At 32.4% G+C, this 22469-nt stretch overlaps 1 protein-coding gene across 1 annotated transcript; it reads left to right on the forward strand.

Moving 5' to 3' along the window:
- Positions 1-1949: 1949 nt before the first annotated feature.
- On the forward strand, positions 1950-20746 carry LOC139506293 (uncharacterized). The gene is made up of 12 exons (XM_071295434.1): positions 1950-2030; positions 3559-3699; positions 5087-5166; positions 5568-5639; positions 6465-6606; positions 8040-8186; positions 9471-9544; positions 10825-10896; positions 11664-11805; positions 15178-15281; positions 18794-18899; positions 20492-20746. The coding sequence occupies exons 1-12, from the start codon at positions 2000-2002 to the stop codon at positions 20716-20718; spliced, it is 1338 nt and encodes a 445-aa protein (XP_071151535.1). The 5' UTR covers positions 1950-1999; the 3' UTR covers positions 20719-20746.
- The last annotated feature ends 1723 nt before the right edge of the window (positions 20747-22469 follow it).

Genomic DNA, 22469 nt, shown 5'->3' on the forward strand with positions numbered 1-22469 from the left:
AATATTCCTTTGTTTGGTCGTATTATTTTGTTTAAGGTATGAGGTTGCTAAAACTCAATTTGATGATTTGATGGACTACTTGTCACTGATTTATAAAGTTTAAGAAACGGAGACCAAGAAGTCCAAAGGAAGTTCAGAATTTTATTGTAGATTATAGTACATTTTGTTGTAAATACATGCAATGCTGTTTAGTCACTGTTCTTTTGAGAAGAGGATGTATTAGCCACAAACATGTGAATTCAATCTTTATGACCCAATTCCAAGCAAGGAGCTTGATGTTGTCGTCGTCGGATGTTGTCTATCATAGGATGAAAAGCTATTAAACTAGAAAAATAATCTGGCCGTTATTTATTCCTTTCAAGTTGTAACCACAGAGCCTTTTGTCTTCTTTTATGTGTACCAGACTTCACCAGAACATGACACCACCGAATAAGAGTTATCTCAAAACTTGTACTTAGATGACCAACACGACGGTGTCACATTTGGAGCAAGCCCTCTTTACCTTCCGAGAGCACTTGGTCTGAAATCAACTCCGGTATTAAGTGGTCTGCGATCAACTCCGGTATTAAGTGGTGTGCGATCATTATATTTTATAAACATCGTTTTGTCACACATGATTGTTTTCGACGATTACGGTTTTAAAAGATAATTGAAGCAATAAAAAAATTCAAGCGTTTTAGTCAATACCAACATCGTCTCAGTTGATATATGCATATTCAATAAGCTTTTAAATATTCAACTATCAATAGGTCCTGACATACTTATAAAAAAATGCATTCGATATAAATCATCGAAATATTAAGAGCTATTCATAGAGAAACCATTGTTTTATAAACGGTTCATTGATGATGGTTTTGGAAATTGGACTCATGGTGAACAAAAACTTAAAAAAAACAATTTTTTATTTTCTTTGATAAAGAGTTGTTTGGATCAAAGTCAATTGTGTCTTCAAGAGCTTTATTGTTTGTTTCTGGTAACAAAATCACAAGGAACACCGATAAGAACATGAGACCGGCAATTATTAGATAAAGCAATCAGGAATCTTCTGGCTCTGAAAAATAACAAAAATGCCATAATTATTTGATGAGGTGATAATTGCTCGTTTAATTTAAAAAACCCATTGCTATACTATATAAACTAAATGTTGAAATGAAATGCATCTAATTTTATAAACAACCAAATATTCGTCGCATGTTTATGGTAAATATTATTCTAAATAGAACTGTTTAAGGCTGACGATGTACTACTTAATGGCTTTGTTTTTAAAGGAATTTTCCTTTTTGTTTTTAGAAAAAAGTGTGTTTTACACTTTACTATATAATGTTGATGTTGTTAGTCTTGTTGTGGTTTGCCCTCTGACTTCACAAATCTATTTTAGTTTTTAGTCAGAAGTTATCGTTACGACATTTTGATGTGGTTAAAATGAAAACGGTCTCTATTACAGATGTATTTCCACAGCAATATTGTCAGATTGCACGGTGTCATATTATAATATTTAGAGAGGCACTACCTAGATATATTAATAAGATGATACATGTGAAGTAACTACATAATATATTTCAATTAAAATTATGTATGCTTATTTTGAATAAGATAGAAATTATCAGACATAGACGAAAAAACGGTCGAGGATGGGATTGGACAAACCAGACGAATAGATTCTGAACGTGTTTTTTCTACTTAAGCCAAAATTTAACTTTTTGAGAAATGTTGACTGAATGTACATAAATATACATAGATGAGTTGGAAAAAAAAACCGCAAACTTTCCGAATGGCATCCATCTATTTTGATCAGAAATGACCTATGTTCATACTTTGACCATGTAAACAAACTGACTTATATGATATTTTCGCTTTAAATTTAGTTGATATAGATATGAACAAGTATACACGATACAATAGTAAATCATTAAGATAAAGACATATTAACCCAATTCTAACAGAGAAATAATGTAGATAAGAATCTACAAGCTTATAATTCCCTATCAAAGGCCATAAAATGTTTGAAGCAAATCAAGTTTTAATTTTTGGTAAGCATAAATTCAACTGTATGTTAATATGGATTCATATGTAAAATCGTTTAGTTTTGCAGATTAATAATTTGAACATGTAATTGCCTTATCATTTAGTGCACATATTGTACAATAATTTTATGAACTGCATTTATAGAGGGTTGCTTCTATCAAGCATTTCTGGTTCATGTTAGCACCATTTCTATAAAGTGCTTAATTATTTGCTTAAAAGGTGTGATAATAATGTCACAGATACAGAATCTGTGTCAATTAAGGGCATACGATACAGTTTTTAACCTGTATTTACAAGTTGATGAAAATTTGCATATAGGCTATTTTTTACCTGATTAAATCAAATATGTAATAAAAAATATACCTTCATGTGCTACTTTTTGAGTAAAATAAGGTCGAAATTTTGTATATTTGCTTAAAATTCAGATTTGTGTCCGTATTTTCTTTTTCGAAAGAAAGACATAACTTTTTTGTTTTAAAAGATAAACACAAAATGGTTTTTGTTAAATAATCGGTAATTTCTGCATTTTATAAGTATCATTAAAAATTATGCAATTTTTATTCCGAAATAACTCTATATTTGTCAAAATTTAATGTTCATGAATAGAGGAAAAAACGTCATTTTTTGCTGCATGTTTATCAAAATTAAAAAAATTGCGCTATTTACAGTTTTATAAAATTTGGGTCACATAACCTCCTTGCAAAATGAAACAAATTGCTGTTTTAAAAAATAGGGGTCCATGCACTCGTTTTCAAATTAAATCAGTTTGAATGATAAAAATCAGTCGAAAAATGCATCTTTTCCCGATATGTCAGAGTTTGACGTCGCGAAAAAAACATTTTACGTTAGCAACGTCATTACCTTCACTGTAACTGTATCGTATGCCCTTAAGGTTAAGATTAATCTTTGTTTGCTAAAGATGTTGTTTCATTTATCGATTGTATCTGCCGCTAGTGAAACAGTATCTGCTTACTCTCCGGAGCTTTTGACATCACCCTCATTTTTCGTTTGGGTTTGTGTTGATCAGTCTATAGTTTTCTTTGTTGTATTTTGTGTAATCTTTAGAGTTTTGATTCTCTTGAATGTCAACTCGACATCTTCCTTCTCTTTTTTATTCCATTGATCTTATGTTGATGATTGATACGAAAGAGAGGTTTATTTACTCAATAACAGCTAAACGTATGCTAGTGTGCATGGCCAAGTCAGGGATTGTCGTTTTATATATCACAGTGATGTTTGTTCACTTAAATCTATAATTTAATCATAGCTTGCTAATTATTAAAATTTGATGTTTAAAAAATTCCGAAATTATTTAGAAGACTTATGAACGTATCCACATCATGCAAAGCTCTGATGACTTCTCCGAGTTTGGCTTAACTGTTGATTCTTTTTGGTTTTATTATCTTTTCAACGTTTGTATTTTTGTATTTTGAATATTTTTGATGTGAACATTACCGAGGAGACACTATCGAAATATATTTGAAGTTTGAGGACTGAGTGGTTATAAAAAAATATACACTTATCGCATTGTAGCCAGTTTCGTTCTTGGATCCTTGGCAGCTGTTTGTGAAGATGTAGATACGAAAGCATGCGAACTATTAGCCATTAAACGACCTGATTTATGTAGTGACTCAGATCTGTCTGCCGTTTGTACAAGGTTCTGCGGAAGATGCCGTAAGTAGTTACAGAATCTTATGTTTGTAGATCTTCTCTGAAAATAACGACTACCATGCGGTCACTTTATGATAAGTATGAATATTGTGTAATCACTTCTGTACTGTACGCAAACTTCTGTACTCAAATATATATTTCTGTGTCTCTACTATAATTATATATAATGTACCCACTTTTCTGCTATATTGTATGATATGTATAGTGTACGTTATGTGGTAACGTCTCCACTTACACGTGTATGACCCCTAGTTATTTTGGGAGTTCATGTTGTTTATTCTTTAGTTTTCTATGTTGTGTCATGTGTGCTGTTTTTGTTTGTCTTTTTCATTTTTAGCCATGGCGTTGTCAGTTTGTTTCAGATTTATGAGTTTGACTGTCCCTTTGGTATCTTTCGATCCTCTCTTGTATACTACGTATGTATGTGGGCATTTTTCTGCTTATATGTTTATTATGAGGTCACTTCGTAGTTTCTGTGATAAAATGAATGAATTTAGATCAACGAGATACCATGAACATAGCCATAGTCCTCTGTGACACAGATAATCCATTAACTTCTAACAATTCAAAACGGTGTTCATAACTCTTCTAAATGACAAAGAAATGATTTAAAGTTCACCACAAATCACATTTGATTCAGTACGTTCATCTTTACTGTATAGTATCAACAAGTGAACATTAAATTGAATGTCCTCGTGCATGTACCTTACTTTATGTTTATTTGTTTAAAACACGTAATATGTTTTCCTCTAAATGCTATTTGGTTTGTCGTTCATTGTATTGTTAGATTGCTGTCACATTGATACTTTCCATTCTTTCCACATTCGTTCTTGTTTGTCTAGACAATTGTTTCATATGTTGATGTTCTTTTCTTAATTATTATATTGAGTAGGCTCATGTCTCGATCACTATGTATGCTCTATTCTGTTTTCAACTCTTGTATAATAAATAGTACTGTGACACTGCTTGTTTTTCGTAATAGTATATGATAATTTCCATTCTGTGATGTATTGGATGTGATCTTTTCATTGTTCATGGTGTCACATTGATATTGTTAATTGTTCCGCGCATGCTTTGAATAATTGAAATACAAAACATAATACACAGTCACATTACTTTCAGCAAAAGTAAAATCTACAACTGAAAATAGAATTAATAAATCAAATTAAAATGAAATGAAATATAAGTTTTCTAAATTAAAACCCTATTTACCTCCGAAAAATCTTCTAAACATGTATTTTCTAGAATAATACTACATTGTATTTTATTATAGCGCATTAACAGTAAACAATGTATGGTTGTAGTGCTACCATATATCTAACATCCTCCTTGATGAATATTCTTCTTATTTTTCGAACAATAACTTATACGTTATGATTGCTTTACATAGCCGTAAAATGTTACCAGTGTCCTGCAGTTGACGACCCATCAAACTGTACACATCTTGTTGCCTGTCCAACCATGGATCATGTATGTATCCTTTTAGGAGGTCAAAATTCGAGTTATAAAACTGTTATATCATTTCAAATGCCAAATGTTGAAAAGTCTTAGACTCTAATACAGACAAACTACTTGAATAACAAACATTTACTTGGTACGTTCATAGGAAAATATTTTGATGATAAATAGACATAAAACGTTAGATAGGTGATATCCGTAAAAGAACAATGATCAAAGTTCTGTTTCAACATACATGTGTCTGGAGTTCTGCAATTGTCAGTTGTGAACAAACAAAAATGTCTTTATTGCACCTTTAATATTTGTGTGAATTTAAAAAAATTATCAAACTTTCAGCACGATTGCCAAATATTAAAGTACAAATCTTAATAGTTTAGCTGTAGATATTGTTTAATTTAGCTTTTCTCTTCTAGTATTGTTTTACTACACAAACATTTACTAATGATTTCTCAGAAGTCTATAAAATGGGATGTGCTGAAAAAAGTGTAAGTATTGTTTTGTGTTCTTGGTTGTTTATACGGACAAGAGAGTTTATAGATATCTTTTAAGTTAAACAAATAATGTCGTTGGGTTGGGTTGCTGCCTCATTGACGTGTTTTCATATATTTCTTATTTGTTTTAACACTGAATATATGAAACAGTTGTAGACAGGTGATTCTAGTAGATTGTGTGATCGATTGTATTTTCATAGTCCTTAGCCCGCAATAATAAGAATGAGAATGGAAAGGAAGAATTGACATATACCCGACAAAAGAGCATACAACAGCTAAAGGCCACCAATAGGTCTTCAACACAGCAAAAAAAAAACCAACATCCAAATGTTGGGTTCAGCTGGCCCCTAAACAATAATATATACGTCTAAAGAAAAAGCTAGTATAAAGAACCCTCTTCTTTTGTGAAAGCAGGGTAAGAAAAAACAGATTAGATGACGTGTATCCCGAACAATTTAGTAATGCAATCGAGCTCTCTTCTTAACATATCGACTAAATTTTTTAGTTAAGATGACGTTGAGCATAATTTGCACAATATTGTCGATTTAATCATTCATGTTAAAAAATGTAGACTGCATTCAAAAACAAAAATGGCAATACCGTCTGTGTGTATGGGCCTTCAGTTTATTTTACTGTCTTTTTGAAGTAAGCGTGTATGATTTAGTAAACTTTTTTTTTCTTCAATTTGACATTTTATCTTGATTATTATGTTAAAAAAGAAACCTTTATGGAGCAGGATGTTTGTTTTACACTAATATAATCAGAAAATTCGAATCATATCAACTGCATTTAAAATTTATATTAAAATACCTTACACAGAAATGCCAGCAATATTTTGGTCCAGAGAACAGAAAAAGAAATGTAGATGTTAACGGCGCATGTTGCACAACTGACAATTGTAATAACCAGCTACCATTGGTAATTTTATCTCAAGAAATACCACCAACACCTTCACCATCAAGTACGTTAAATAACTTCAAGTCTGAGAATGAATCTATTTAGTATATTTCAAGAGCCTTAAAGTAATGTTTGTGCATGTAAAAAGTAAAATCACAAAAATACTGAACTCCGAGGAAAATCCAAAACGGAAAGTCCCTAATCAAATGGAAAATTCAAATGATAAAACACATCAAACGAATGGACAACAAATGTCATATTCCTGACTTGGTACAGTCATTTCCTGAAAATGGTGGATTGAACCTGGTTTTATAGCGCTAAACCTCTCACTTGTATGACAGTCGCATCATATTTCGTTTTCTTGATACTACTAGTATAATCAAATTACAAACAATAATTTATATGAAAATGAAAAGAATGGATGATTCGCTCGTCGATCTAGACATGATAAAAAGAAAGGAATAGTTCATATTACAATTTTTTTAATTGTTTTTTAATATGAGATATGTCAATAGCCCATTATGTACGTTTATTGGTACGTACATTGACAATAAAACATTTGAATTAACTTTTTAGACTTTCAGTGTTGAAGTTTTATGGACATAATATTTTTATATTGTGCTATCTAGATACTATTGAAATTTCTGCCGAAAAAATCGGCATTGATAGTTTTATTTTTCCTTAAAAATTGGTAAAAAAAAAAAACTGACGCTTACATGGGCTATACTATACTTTGAGGCTAAAACGGTCATTGTTCTTGCTAAAATGACCTATCGTTTCGGCTTTCAAACTTTTGTATCTGTGCGTCACACATAGGTCTTGTGTGGACAAAATACACTTCTGGCGTATGAAAATTTTGAACTTGTTGCCTTTTGTTGGCTGTTGTTCGTGTGATTCTTTGTCAATTGTGTTCTCCAATTTATTTATATTGTAGTCCTGTGTTGTCATTTTGATGTTATATTTCACATGGCCATAAAAGTGCGAGGTTTGGCATGCCACAAAACCAGGTTCAACCCACCATTTTTTCCTTTAAAAATGCCCTGTACCAAGTCAGGAATATGGTCATTGTTATATTATAGTTCGTTTCTGTGTGTATTACATTATAACGTTGTGTCGTTTGTTTTCTCTTATTTTTGAGTGTAAATTCACATTGCGATAAGACGTGTCACGGTACTTGTCTATCTCAAATTCATGTATTTGGTTTTGATGTTATATATATATGTTATATTTGTTATTCTCGTGGGATTTTGTCTATATGTGTTACATTTTAGTGTTATGTCGTTGTTCTCCTCTTATATTTAATGCGTTTCCCTCGGTTTTAGTTTGTTATCCCGATTTTGTTTTTTGTCCATGGATTTATGAGTTTTGAACAGCGGTATACTACTGTTGCCTTTATCTATCAATGCGTTAAAATGTCCCCGGTGATAATTAATAAGCTAAGAAGTTGACAACTACAATTTTACAAAATTGTAGTTAGGACAACACATTTTATTGTAGATATGTCCGTAAATACCACTGCTGATCCAAATGCTTGCGAAAATCTAGACGATGTTGCCTGTCACAGACTAAAATCCAGCAGTAACCTTATATGCAGTAAAGACGGTCTTTCGTCGAATATTTGTCCACGTATGTGTGGAAAATGCTGTAAGTAACCTTTCAAATGTCACATCTGTCTTGGAAAAACAAATGAGAATTTGATACAATAGAGATTAGTTTTAGAATTGCCCTTTGTGTTAATATGTAGTTTGGTATACGTTAGTCATTTATTGTACGTACGTTATCGTATCGAACGGTTAATTTACTTTGCAATTGTAAAAAAGAGTCTAACGTACGTTAAGCCTAACTTAAAATCCTTAATCTCTTAATCTTACCTTGGAAGTATAATATTGACGTCCATATAATTCATCCATTATCTACTCATACATGACTTTTTTTAAAGTCATTCCGTTGTGTCGTTTGTTTTCTCTTATATTTTAGTGTGAATTCACATTACTATAGGACGTGTCACGGTACTTTTCTATCCCAAATTCATGTATTTGGTTTTGATGTTATATTTGTTATTCTCATCGGATTTTGTCTAATGCTTAGTCCGTTTCTGTTGTGTCGTCGTTCTCCTCTTGTATTTAATGCGTTTCCCTCAGTTTAGGTTTGTTATTCCGATTTTGTTTTTTGTCCATAGATTTACGAGTTTTGAACAGCGATATACTACTGTTGCCTTTATTGCTACAAGTTATCAATGAACTTTTTTTTTATAGTTATTATTTCATAGGATGGTATACATTGATGGTCATCAATGACTTTGAGTGTAAAAGTATCTTTGTTTTTCAGTTAGAAATTGATATCATACTAGAATAAAATATAGTTTTATTTCCAAAGACACTCATCCTTATCGCAAAGTTATCTTATTATGTGGTGATGTTAACTATGCTTATTTGAGTTTGCGTTTAATTGATTATAAAACAGCATTATTTAAAAAAAAAACATAACTTTCAAGATTTGAAAAAAAAAGAATTTCTTCAGAAATTGACAAACATCAAACCTCACGGTCATAAAACTTTCGAGCATGATTTTCGTACTCAGACTCGAAAATCAACCAATCAAATTGCTGAATTTCATGTTTCGAGCATGAGTTTTGTGCTCCAAGCACTGAGTAAAGTTTTATGCCTTCAAGACCTGCTCTTGTCAATTAAACCTGTTTGGAGCACGGGATGAATAAAAAACGCAACAATGCCCTTTCTTATTGATGATTTTAAATTGAATATATTTAAAAGTATCCCATTTCTATGGAAACAAGACACTAGGTTACATTTCTTACTGAGTTTCTGTGAAGTTATTCAGGATGTATACATGCATAGTAACGTCTATTTTGAACGTTGATTGAATAATTCGTAATCGAAGCTCTATTCCTATGCTGTCCTTTATTTGCAGTTAACTGTTACACCTGCAATGATATTAATAATGTCGACGACTGTAACTCTACAAATGTCTGCCATTCCGGACATGTAAGTTAATTTTAAACTTTCCAAACAGGGTTTTCTTGATAAGAACAATCTTAACCATCAATTACATTATACAACATGTATTTTTGACTATAAAGAGAGACCAATAACGTTATGTAAACGGTAGGATAAATATGAAATCAGTATTGATATTGTTCACAATGGTAAGTCCTTCTATCCATTCAAATTAGAGAAAAAAAAAACATATTTAAGCAGTCTGTTTTGTATATTAATAATAGTAGTTTAATATTCATCAGCAAACTTAATTTTTAAGAACGATGTACCTACTCAAAACTTATAACTGTAATACTGGAATACGATTCGAATATTGCTAAGTTTAATCAGTATATGTTAGCATTAGCAAGTAGTGTTTTACTTTACAAATAAGTCATGTAGGGTAAAATTGATTTATTTAATCAATATGCCTACCCTTCCGGAGGACCTGAGATCCCCCAAGTTTTGGAGGAGTTCTTGTTGCTCTAGTTTTCGTAGACTATAATTGTCGTTTGGTCGTTAGTCGGTTTTGCCATTGCATTGTCATTTCGTTTTCGACTTATGAGGTTAAATATGCTTTGGTATCATCCGCAAATTTTACATAGTTGTTTATTCTTTAGTTTTCTATGTTGTGTCATGTGTGCTGTTGTTTGTTTGTCTTTATCATTTTTAGCCATGGCGTTGTCAGTTTATATTAGATTTATGAGTTTGACTGTCCCCTTGGTAGCTTTCGTGTCCCTCTTTTTTAACTTGAGAATAATATTGAATTCAATATTGTCGACGAAGTGTTAAGCTCTTTCACGAGTTTAAGATATTTTATTGTTTCTCAAAAAAAGATGTGGAATACAAATATTCCATCTTTTGTATTCAATTAGTTTCAATTTTATTTTATTGTGATAAAAAAAATATCAAAGAAATGAGAAAAGTTTCGTTGAAAAACGACGATAACATAGTCTTCTACATACACACACAGGAACGTAAATTAAAAGATATCCAAGCATGAATAAGTGACGCAATTTACAGTCTTAGTAGCACGTGTATCAACTTTTGATTGGAGAATGAAATTCGGAGCACACAAATTATATTCAAGTGACCCCTAGCGATCTTCCATTGTTTGCAGGTGTCAATTTTCAAAACAACTGATTGACCTCTCACTGATTTTCTTTGGGGTGCATGTTTTTGTCTTTTAACTTTTTTAATTACCAATGACTTTTTCTTTTTTTATTCAACATCTCATTAATTTTCTTTTAACGATTTAATATCTGACTATTACACATTTATACCAATAGGAATGTTTTACATTGGAGACTCTGAGCGCTGACCTGAAACCAGTTTATAGAGTAGGCTGTATTGAAGAACAGGTAGAAAGAAATTATTAACTAAGTACATCTTGAAATAATGATCAAGAATACAAATAAAAGAGCTAACTTGAATCATAAAATTTTACCCCCGTTTTTTGTTCATGTCTTTGATGGAGTTTTAATGATTATAGTAAAGGTCATAATGGTATGGATTTTATTGGAACGTTTACAGCATATTAGATTAACAATTCGCAACACAAAATCAGCCTATATGCTGCCATAAAAAATCTTAAATGTGGGTTGACAACCAGAATTCGCCACATACTTAGCGATATAAATGCATAAACATCAATAGACTTTTTTCATATTTCCAACTTTTGACTCCGGAATTTATTTTTTATCGACAGGCGACCTACTCTGTTTTAAGACATCCTGGTATTTAGTCAGGTAAGAACAACTTAAACAAGTAAAATCAAGCTTACAAATAGTACAGTTTTGGGGAAAATTATTTTTTTGGATTTTGCGCAGTATCAGGATGTCCTTCAACAGAGTCGGTACCTGTCGAAAAATTATGTAATCCGGAGTCAAAAGTCGATAATATTTAAAATAGTCATTCTAAAATTTGACACCTGGCCAACGTCGAAGCTAAGATTAAACCTTGCATGAATGAAGAGTTGCAATGTTCTTATTATGCATTAATTTTATTAGTACATGTATAGTGAACCTGTGTTTTCAAAAATTCTGTTTTCGAATTAAACACGCATATAGTTGGAATAATACATTATCAACCTGTAAAACTATCCTATTTTTCTTTCGTCCTTTACAAGTTGTGTGCAAGGTTCAAAGCAAGTACTGCAAATATCTTTGGAAGACGAGATGGATTTGCTTTAAAAGGAGGATGTTGTAAAACAGACCTGTGTAACGACCATTTTGACAAATACCACCCAACGACAACACATAAACCTACTAGTAAGACATCATCAATATTTAATACGTAGTATTATCTTGGAAATCGCAATATTTCGTTGCATGCAATCGATTTAATATTATTGCAATAAAAAAACATTCATTGTATGATAATCATCATAAACAACTTTCATATTGACATAGTATATTTGTCAATAAATAACCAGATGTATACTAAAGAGGGAACATTCTTTAAACCTCTCTTAATATTTGATTAAATTATCATTATCACATTGCCAAGGATGTTCTATGAAGTTCTAACAATAGTTTGGCCTAATTTCTTTACAGACTACCGACTTAAAAGTCTGACAAAAGCTCAAAACCACACATTTGACACATTATGAAAAATCTTGTGCTTCCAAAAGACTCGCTGTTTACAGAGTGAAAAGTGGTATGTTGCCTGCTCAAAACTAATATAAAAATAAGGAGATGTGGTATGATTGCCAATAAGACAACTATCCACCAAAGTTCGAATGAAGTGGAAGTTAGCAATTATAGGCAACCGTACGGCATTTAACAATGAGATAAACCCATACCGTATGGTTGGCTATAAAAAATATGAAACAATTCAATTAAAAAAAAATAATTGCATAATTTTTGACAAAATAATTTACGAAAAACAAATATGACAGACATAAACGAAGTCCATTATTGGTAAAATATTCCAGAAATGAAAAAGAAAAACATATATCCAAATTCTGCTCTGTGTGGTATTGCATTTTTATTTCGATTTACATATATAAACTTTAATAAATTTTGTCATATCATAGATATCTCACAAGCTTATAAATCGTTAACCACTAATTGAGTTGAAATGCATGTTAACTGCCAAAAAAATAAAAACATAAATAAATATTCCTATCAGTAAAAGATGCAAATCAGAAAAAAAATAATTAACAATATTTCCCCAGATAACTTCTCTTGATCTAAAGAAGCTTCATTTCAAGTTTAATTCAATTCCTTTCAATTATTTTGCGCTTAATTAAGATAAAACCGCAAAAAACATAACCTATCAAAGACAAAAATATAACATAACAAACAGGTCAACCATAGAAATGGAAAAAACCAAACCCATACAACTTTACAGTACAACCTGATAGTTTGGAAAGTTTTGTAATATTGTTCAAAAATATGTAAGTAAGGCCACACCAATTTGATTCCTTGTTCGACGGACCCGCCCGCACCTATTTATTTCAAAACAGAATTTTTTTATTTTTTTTATATTCCCGCTTCCCGCATCCGGAAATGTAATCATGTCCATTTCCCGCACCGTTTTTTTTGTAAACATTATAAAAAGATATCAACATTTGTTTTTAAAATCACAGTCTAACCTGTATATAACGATTTTAAACATAAAAGCACCCCAGCACACTTTGTAAATATCTGTGAGAATATTTGTTTCAGCATGAAACCTACTTATCCAAAGCGGGAGTGCTCCGATCAAGGATTTGTATCTCCGATATAAATCTATATCAGCGGAAATACCGGAGTTAAGAACAAACATTGGTTACTTTCCCCCTTACTTATATTCCCTATCAAAACATGGCGTTGTTAGAATAAAGTACAAAGAACTTCTGAAGGATTTGCCTTCAACTGCAATTATATTGTATGTTGGCGAAACAAAACTATCCATAGCCTCTGCATGTTTATGCACCTGTCCTGATTGATTGAGGGGCCTGTCGTTCAGCAGTTATCGTTTGGTAATGTTGTTCATTGGTATAATTTTTCCCGTTTGGATGTACATGATATATAAATTAGATCGTTGGTTTTCCTGTTCGAATTGTGTACGCTAATAATTTTGGGTCCTTTATAGCCTGCTGTTTGGTCTGTATCAAAGCCCTGCGTAAAAGGCCGTACTTTGACCTGTGTTTGTTATTTATATCAGGTTGAGAACAACCCTCCCTCAGACAACATGGACAAGGGGTCATTTTACTGATGTAGAAAAGAAAATAGAAATACCAAGGATTTGTATAGTTCTTCTATACAAAACCTTTGAAAACTTAGAATTTTGTACCCAAAAAGAGGAGAGTTACATCATATTTTAAACAACTTTTTCTAAAAGAGTGGTCCACTTATTTTGAATAATATTAAACTGTTAAAGTAAATGTGTTAACATGGTTAAAGTCCAGAAATATTACAAAATTCTTGGACATGTTTTGACCATTTAATACCAGATAGATATATAGTTCTTTGAGAAAATATGAGCCCTTTTGTACAAACAAATATATTATAACTTATATTGATCCCTCATAAAACATGTAAAAGGGATATTTATAACATTAAGGGGTTCTCCCCAAACTGATTATTACTTGGATGGAGAATTGTCTCATTGTCAGTCACACATACATGTCATACATAGACCAGATTTAATTATTTCTTGGTGAACAGGGAAAAAATACTTCAGAAATTAAAGAAATGTCAAAGTACAAGTGATAAATCAAGCTTTAATATTGTCAAAACCTACTATTTTATGTTTACAAAAAAAAAATTATAATCGCTCGCCTCTACTTTTCAAGCTTCGCCTCAAAAATTTGCAAATTAAATATTTTTTTTATTTAAATTTTCAAATCGCTCGCTCGCCCCAAAAATCCGTAGAACAAGAAATTAAATTGGTGTGGCCTAAGTTCCTAATAAAGAATTTCAGATATTCATATTACCGTAGAATTTTACATCTTTTAGATTTTGTCCTGAGTGTTTCTATAGAAATGCCTAAATTATAATTGTTATTATAATAGTTTCAGTTTCATCATTATCCAAACGAAATATCTGGGTTTTAATAAGCACCATTAATGTTTCGTAGAAAGTTCCTTACTTGGTTATTTGAGAGGGAATTACTAACAGTATCTTTTTCAATCTATTGTCACAATTAGTACTATACTAAAACTGTTTTGTCGGTGACGTGAATAGCAGATTGGACATATAAAGAATGTTCCGTATATTTGTAAATATAATAAATATAAGGTTCATACGGAGTGTAAAGATATTCATACAATATACATATACTAATATATATAGGAAATAAGTGTGTAGCGGATAAGGACACACAACAAATTTAGGTTTTCGCCTTTGTGTCACTGACTGAGTGTTTTATAGACGATTCGTACGTAATGCGTACACACTTTTAATCATGATATCTATAATGAGTGTAATGTCATCTCGATGAATTTTGAAACTGTTGTTTCTATTTTTTAAAATTTAATGTTTTTCGTGTTAACCTTACTTTGTTCTTGACCGTACCTTTTAACTTCTTTTAAATGAACTCATCATGAATACCAGGATTGAAATTTTGAACGTCAGACTCGCGTTTCGTCTAAAAAAGAAGTGATTCTAACAATTTGTTTTACAAAATAACTGCATTTTCCATATCTTACTAAGATCCATGTGTTCATAATCACAGACACTGTCCAACCGGATATACGACATCTTCATCAACATGTGTAATGATTGGTCAACACAAAATGACTTGGTATGAATCAAAGGTAATCTATGAAATGATTAAAACTAAGATTATAATTGCTATAGTTTTATTTAAAAAAAAAGAGAGGCGTAAGATAACAAAGGGACATTGCAACTCATAAGTCGAAAACAAACTGACAACGCAATGGCTTTAAAAGAACATAACCGACAAAAAACAACAGTACACAATACACAAAATAGAAAACTAAAGAATGAGCAACACGAAACCCACCAAAAACTGGGGGTGATCTTAGGTGCTTCGGAAGAGTGAGCAAATCCTGCTCCACATGTGGCACTCGCCGTATTATTAGTACAAACCTGGTGATAAGTCTAGCAACATTCCAGCAGCACCTGCATACGGGGTATATATCTCCCAATTGATACGATATTCCCGTGCTTGCGTTTCCTATCATGATTTTCTTGATAGAGGTTTGCTGCTCACAAGGAAGCTATTAAACCAAGAGTTCCAAATGGTGAAGTTGAAATCATCCCTTCGTAAATTTTACGGACGCCATCACGAGTTGGTTGACCGTTATGGAATAACCGTTTCACAAATGATATCGGATATGTTCCTTACGTCGTAACTACAATCCCCTTCCCTTTCAGGAATATGACCTACCGAATTAGACTATTTACCGGATTTGTAATCACATAAGCAACACGACGGGTGCCACATGTGGAGCAGGATCTGCTTACCCTTCCGGAGCACCTGAGATCACCCCTAGTTTTTGGTGGGGTTCGTGTTGTTTATTCTTTAGTTTTCTATGTTGTGTCGTGTGTACTATTGTTTTTCTGTTTGTCTTTTTCATTTTTAGCCATGGAGTTGTCAGTTTGTTTTAGATTTATGAGTTTGACTGTCCCTTTGGTATCTTTCGTCCCTCTTTCGATACGTCACATTCGAGGAAACAGTAATGGGATTGTAGTCACGACAATTAGAACATATCTGTTGTCAACTGCGAAAAAGATATTCCATTAAAAGTTCCGTCGTTATGGAGGAAAGCACTAATTCGACCAATTCCGAAAGGTTCTGCTATTGACACGAGAATTCCACTGAATTACAGAGGGATTAGTTTACTCTCGGTAATTGCGAAATGTTACAGTTCTACTTTAAATAACCGAGTGCAAAATTTTTTAGAAGACAACGGATTAATTGTTGATGAACAAAATGGTTTCAGAAGAGATAGGTCATGTGAGGATCATGTGTTTTCTTTGAATTGCCTTATTCAGGATAGGAAATCAACATTTGCTACCTTTGTGGACCTGCAAAAAGCATTTGATTATGTAGATAGGGATTTATTACAATACAAACTGCAATTAAACGGTATTGACGGAAACATGTATAATGCTATTTCTAGCTTATACATTGACACAGAATCATGTGTCTGCGTAAATGATCATCGTACAAATTGGTTCCAGTGTTCAAACGGGGTACGCCAAGGGGATAATTTATCGCCTACATTGTTCGCTTTATTTGTCAACGATTTAGCTACTGAAATAAAAGATCTAGAAACTGGAATACCTTTTGATAATGAGAAAATCAGTCTTCTATTATATGCTGACGACATTGTTATTCTAACAGAGAACGAAAATGATATGCAACGTTGCTTAGATGTGTTATACAGTTGGTGCCAACGATGGAGACTTAGTGTTATTAATAACTGTTCAAAATCAAATGTCATGCATTTTAGAAAACAGCGTGTCCCACGAAGCAACTTTAATTTCAAGATTGGACCAAACAGTTTGCAATATGTAAGTCACTACAAATATCTTGGCATTATTTTCAATGATAAAATGGATTTTAGTATTGCCACCGAAACATTAGGTAAAGCTGGAGGACGGGCACTAGGAGGGATGATATCAAAGATTCACAATTTTAAGGACGTTGCATTTAAAACATTTGAAACCCTTTTCGAGTCGTGTGTTGTACCAGTCATTGATTATTGCGCAGGTGTTTGGGGATATAAAACATACCACTCCATTGAATCTGTACAAAACCGTGCTATTAGATATTTTTTGGGATTACACAGATTTGCACCAGTAGTTTCTCTAAACAGTGAACTAGGATGGTTACAGCCAACTTTAAGACGGTGGATTTCTATGGTTAGAAGATGGAATCGGCTTGTTAAAATGGACAATGATAGACTAACGAAAGAGCTTTTTCTTTGGAACTATAATAAATCGGGCCAGTGGAGCTCTCAGATGAAGGAAATTTTTCACAAAGTGGACATGGACAGTTGCTATGAATATGTAAATTTATGCAACATTGAAATTTTTAAAACAAAGATTATGGAATACTGTGAAAACGATTGGACTGGTAAAATCACTTCTCTACCCAAATTAAGGACTTACATTACTATTAAACAGAAGTACGAGACTGAACTTTACGTCAAAATGAACATTAAGAAACAAGAACGATCAGTTATGGCACAATTTCGCTGTGGTATTCTACCCTTACGCATTGAAACTGGACGATTTAAAAATGAGGCTCCTGATGAACGATTTTGCACTCTCTGCGATGACGGATCTGTTGAAGATGAAAAACATTTCTTGTTGTACTGTAAAGCTTACCATAATTTAAGACAATTATTATTTGAATCAGTGAACCTTGATAGACATTTTATTGATAATAGAACATTTGCTAATTTAATGACACTTCATCAAAGACAAACTGCTAAATATTTATATTTATTTTTCTGTAAAAGAAAGGAACTTCTTTATAAGTAACAATCACATTGCGTAATGCAAATTTGAACATTAGGTTTAAAGTGACTTATAGGTCCAACGGGCCGGGTGTAAATTTATTTAACTATTGTATTCTTATTATGTAATATTATATATACTAGACATGTCACTATAATAAATGATATACTTACTTACTTACTTACTTACATTACGATCAACCAACTCGTGATGGCATTAATAAAATTTATTAAGGAATGAATTCAACGTCACCACTTGGAACTCTTGGTTCATAGCCTCCTTGCAAGCAGCAACCCTCCATCAAGGAAATCTTGATGGGAAATAAAAGCCCTGGAATATCTTTTCAAATGGAAGATATGTAACTCCGTACACAGGCGCTGCTGGAATGTTGATACATAGAAATGGAACGTTCATAATAGGGAAAGCTGAAATCATCTCTTTTGTCGTAAAGTTTTGGTTTCATCCGACCCACATTGTCGATTTCTAGATGTAAGTCCAGATATGAGGCAAACTTACACGTATATGTCGTATCCATTATCTCAAGTTCGATGAGATATATACGTTCATCATAGTCACCAAATGTTGAATCATTAGTGAAAGAACATTATCTAAGTAGCAGAAAGTGAAGTTCATTTCTTTCTTCGTAAAAAGGTTCATATATGAAGTCAGTCTCATATTAATAAAGGACAAAGTCAGCATGAAGAGCTTGTTCTCAAAGTTAAGTAACAAAAAGTTGTTGAATCAACCAAAAATTTGGATTTACATGTTCTAAAATTTATAAGCTAACTTTTTCCCAGAGAATACCATATCAATTGAGTGCTTATTTACATTTCAGCAATTCTGTGCATCTCATTGTGGAAGACTGGTAGACTTCTCATCATTTCACGACATGCAACATATATTTGCATCACTAGTTCCCCATAGTCATGGCCATTACACAGGCGAGTACAATGCATATTATTACTGAAAATAAACTCATCATAGATACCGGGATTACAATTTTATTGAAAGTTCTCTAAAGATCTAAATCTGCAAGTTGTAATTCAATAGAGGCTGTAATTAATTTTTATTTAAATTCAAAAACTAACGATTATCTGAGAAATATTTTGTACAAAAACTAATTAAACGCGTTTTGTCAATTGATTTTTGTTTGATATCTTTCAAGTCGGGGCATTCTATAGCCGATTATTTGTATGGGTTTTTCTTCTTGTTGCCCATACTTGCTTACATTCTCTTTATTCGAACTGTGGTGGATTGCTGTCTCATTGGCAATCATACTACAATTCCTTTTTTTTTTTTTTATATATATGAGAAATTACTGGTTCCTTACTATATATGTTTCTATAATGCTTGAAATGAACATTTCAAATTTGATCAATAAATGAATACGAAACTTGTACTGTATCCAATTCAATACACAAATAACAGGAAAATGTCAAAATGACGTCATTGAACGCTATATGATTTTCATATATGACCAATAATCATTTAATGCAAACATAAATGAGAATATAAAACTGACTTACATATAACATCTTAAAATCAGATCAATATCTCGAGGAACGTCATCCTGTTATTGATTTAAAGGTTATTATGTAAGGTACACTGAAGCTTGCATCTATCCACATATATCCGGAAAGTTTTAGCCAGTAGAAGGTATCATATTATTTGCTATCCTTGTCTGATCGACATTCATGAATTCATATTCTAATGAATACATATAAATCGACGAAATTCTAGTATTTTGTATTAATCCAAAGTTTGATGCATCTGACAGTTGAAAGAAGAAAAAATATATAAACAGTATCAATTATATATTTCTGACTATTCTCGTACGTTCATCTGAAATGTGGTTATTATCAAAGTAATCCGCTCACGGTTGGGGCCTTATATTTATTTTTTACATGAACAGATGCATCTCATATCACACTGCACGGAGTGTGATACGAAAAAGTGATACGAAAACTGCGTTAATTTGAATGGCTTATCCAGCATTGTGTGACGATGTTACGACATTTTCATTGGCTATTCGTTAGGTCATGGATGTACATTTCGTCCATGGCAACGGACACATGTGATTTTATTAATAATTTACAATCAATCACACTTTTCACATAGAAATCTTCTTTTTGACAAAGATTTATTACTTTTTGAAGTGTACGAAAAAGTTTTAAAATGTCTTATGTTAAAGTTTAACGCCAGAACCGGACATATGATGTCACACTGATGTGTGCAAAAGACTAGATCTACAATTCGTGGAATATTTTATTTAACAAAATGAGAGTGCTGACCATAAGAGAAACATATTCCACAGGTGAGAATTGGATATCGCTTGACATAAACTGATTTAAAAATGCTCGTTTATTATTACATTGAAATTGAGAAACTCGCTTTGATATCAAGCGTTATTCTATTCTAACTAGCCATGAAACCAATAATTATTACAATAGGTCGACATTCCAGTATACGATGTAGTCATATATCATATACAAATGCATTGCTGTAATATGACTGCATTTAATTGATTTAACAGATACCAGAGTTTGGACCGATGCACATTATGTACACCACAAATGGATTTGGAACCACAATGGTCAGTCTATTGATCGGAGCCAGTTTAGACACCTTTCAACTACACACACTAATAACCATGGTTGTGGTTTTGCTGTGGTTCACACCAATAAGACAACTACAGAGGACTTAATTCCTACTGATTGTACCAAAGATCACCTACCACTGTGTGAAGCCATACGAACCTAATAGGTTATAATAAAATATATATTGTGCACTGTTGTCTCATTCATTTCATATTCTTTTTAATAATCTTTTACTTTTATATGTGAACAAAATATGTGATTCACTTTTCTACTTATAAGTTTACCCTGTTAGTCCATCAGCTGGTAAGGTAAAATTTCAGTTCTGTGTTACACCCCAGGGTATCGCAATTTTTTTGCATAAATCTAAAGAGTAATGTCTGAAGAATATTTTAAGAGGTGTTAGACTTTTGAAAAAGTGTCCAAAAGGGGTTAAAAAAAGATAAAATAACCAAGTAATTGTAATTTTTACTTAATTTTTAAATCGTATAGGACCAAGAAAATAGGGGGAGGGTTATATCTAAAATCCATAATTTTGAATGAAACAAAGCATACATACTAGTTTTCTTGATAAAAAAGGTATATTTTTTACATTGAAACATAGAGCATCAAGAAACTAAAGGCAGTTGAACAAAATTCAAAGGTAAGATAGGGAAAAAAACATGGAATCAATGACAAACACAAACATAAGCAATGTACATCACAGTCATTAAAAAACACACATAGTACTAAAATAATAAAAGAACTGTCAGGGTTTCAAGATCTATATTAAAGTTCTTTTAACAACAGAATCACCACATTTTAAGGTCATGAAGAAGGTCAATCCATAGAATAATCAATCATCTTCAATTTCGTCAACGCCATCTACCGAATTATCATCACCATCATCTTCGTCGTCATCGTCAGCCATATCAACGATTTGATTATTCTTGTTGCTACAAGCATTCGTACATTTGCAGCCTTCTGTACAGGATAAACCTTTTCGAACACATGAACATCTTTTGGTGGCACAACCAGTTTTTCATGAACAGCTTATCAGTATCAATATAGCATCTAACGCTGGCGGTTGGTCTAGCCAATGGATGCTGATAAAATCGTTCTTAACAATCCAACCATGGTTATTTGGCGATGGAACCGTGTTGTTTTGAAGAGCAGATTTCCAAATCTTTGCCTGAAAGTTGGCTCGTTTGATGTGCTTTAACATTGCATCTTTTGTTGGGAGCAATAAATGACAATGAATGTTTTTTGCATCGCAAAAAATTCTGAATCTTAATTCATTGATGTTATTATTCTTGTAGCCATATATAGCACACAAAAACCTCTCGAGTGTTTTTGACAGTTCTTCGCCTATCTCTTCAAAAGTTTCACCAAGACGGGATAGACCTTCTGAAAACTCCACAGAACGTGTCAAAACGCCGAATGCTTTTCTTTTTCCTTTACCGGACAAAGCACTAACTGAATCACAACCATTAAAAGCGTGAAATTCAGGCAGTGCTCTACAAACATTTTCCCCAAATTTTGTGTCGGCTTTTTCCTGTTTGCTTAAAAGCTCAGTGCATTTTACACTTGTCACTATTTCATTTTCAACAGAAATTTTGTGGCACATACTTCCATGTGATACAAATAAATCAATTCCTTCAAGTGTAAATCTATAGGATTGTTTACTCAATTCTGACACAAAGAATTCAAAAAGAGCAACTTTGTTTCTACCAACTGACACAAAGTTCTTCCATTGCCGAGGACACGATTGTGATGGTCTCGAAATTATTGTTATGATTTGCCCTCCCAAGGACCTGCGATCCCGTTTTAATTTTTTTATGAATAATGTGGGATACTGACCAGTGACAAAATCAATGCGGGGAGCTCTTTTTGAAACTGAAAGGATGGTTTCAAAAACAACATTTGCCAAATCAGAAA

Source organism: Mytilus edulis, unplaced genomic scaffold (genome assembly GCF_963676685.1).
Source record: "Mytilus edulis unplaced genomic scaffold, xbMytEdul2.2 SCAFFOLD_109, whole genome shotgun sequence".
Lineage (NCBI taxonomy): Eukaryota > Metazoa > Mollusca > Bivalvia > Mytilida > Mytilidae > Mytilus > Mytilus edulis.

Coding starts and splice junctions, on each gene's coding strand:
- LOC139506293 (XM_071295434.1), top strand. CDS start 2,000: ATGTTTGAAGCAAATCAAGTTTTAATTTTTG. Junction 9,545..10,824: donor ATGTCTGCCATTCCGGACAT/GTAAGTTAATTT, acceptor TTATACCAATAG/GAATGTTTTACATTGGAGAC. Junction 10,897..11,663: donor TAGGCTGTATTGAAGAACAG/GTAGAAAGAAAT, acceptor GTCCTTTACAAG/TTGTGTGCAAGGTTCAAAGC.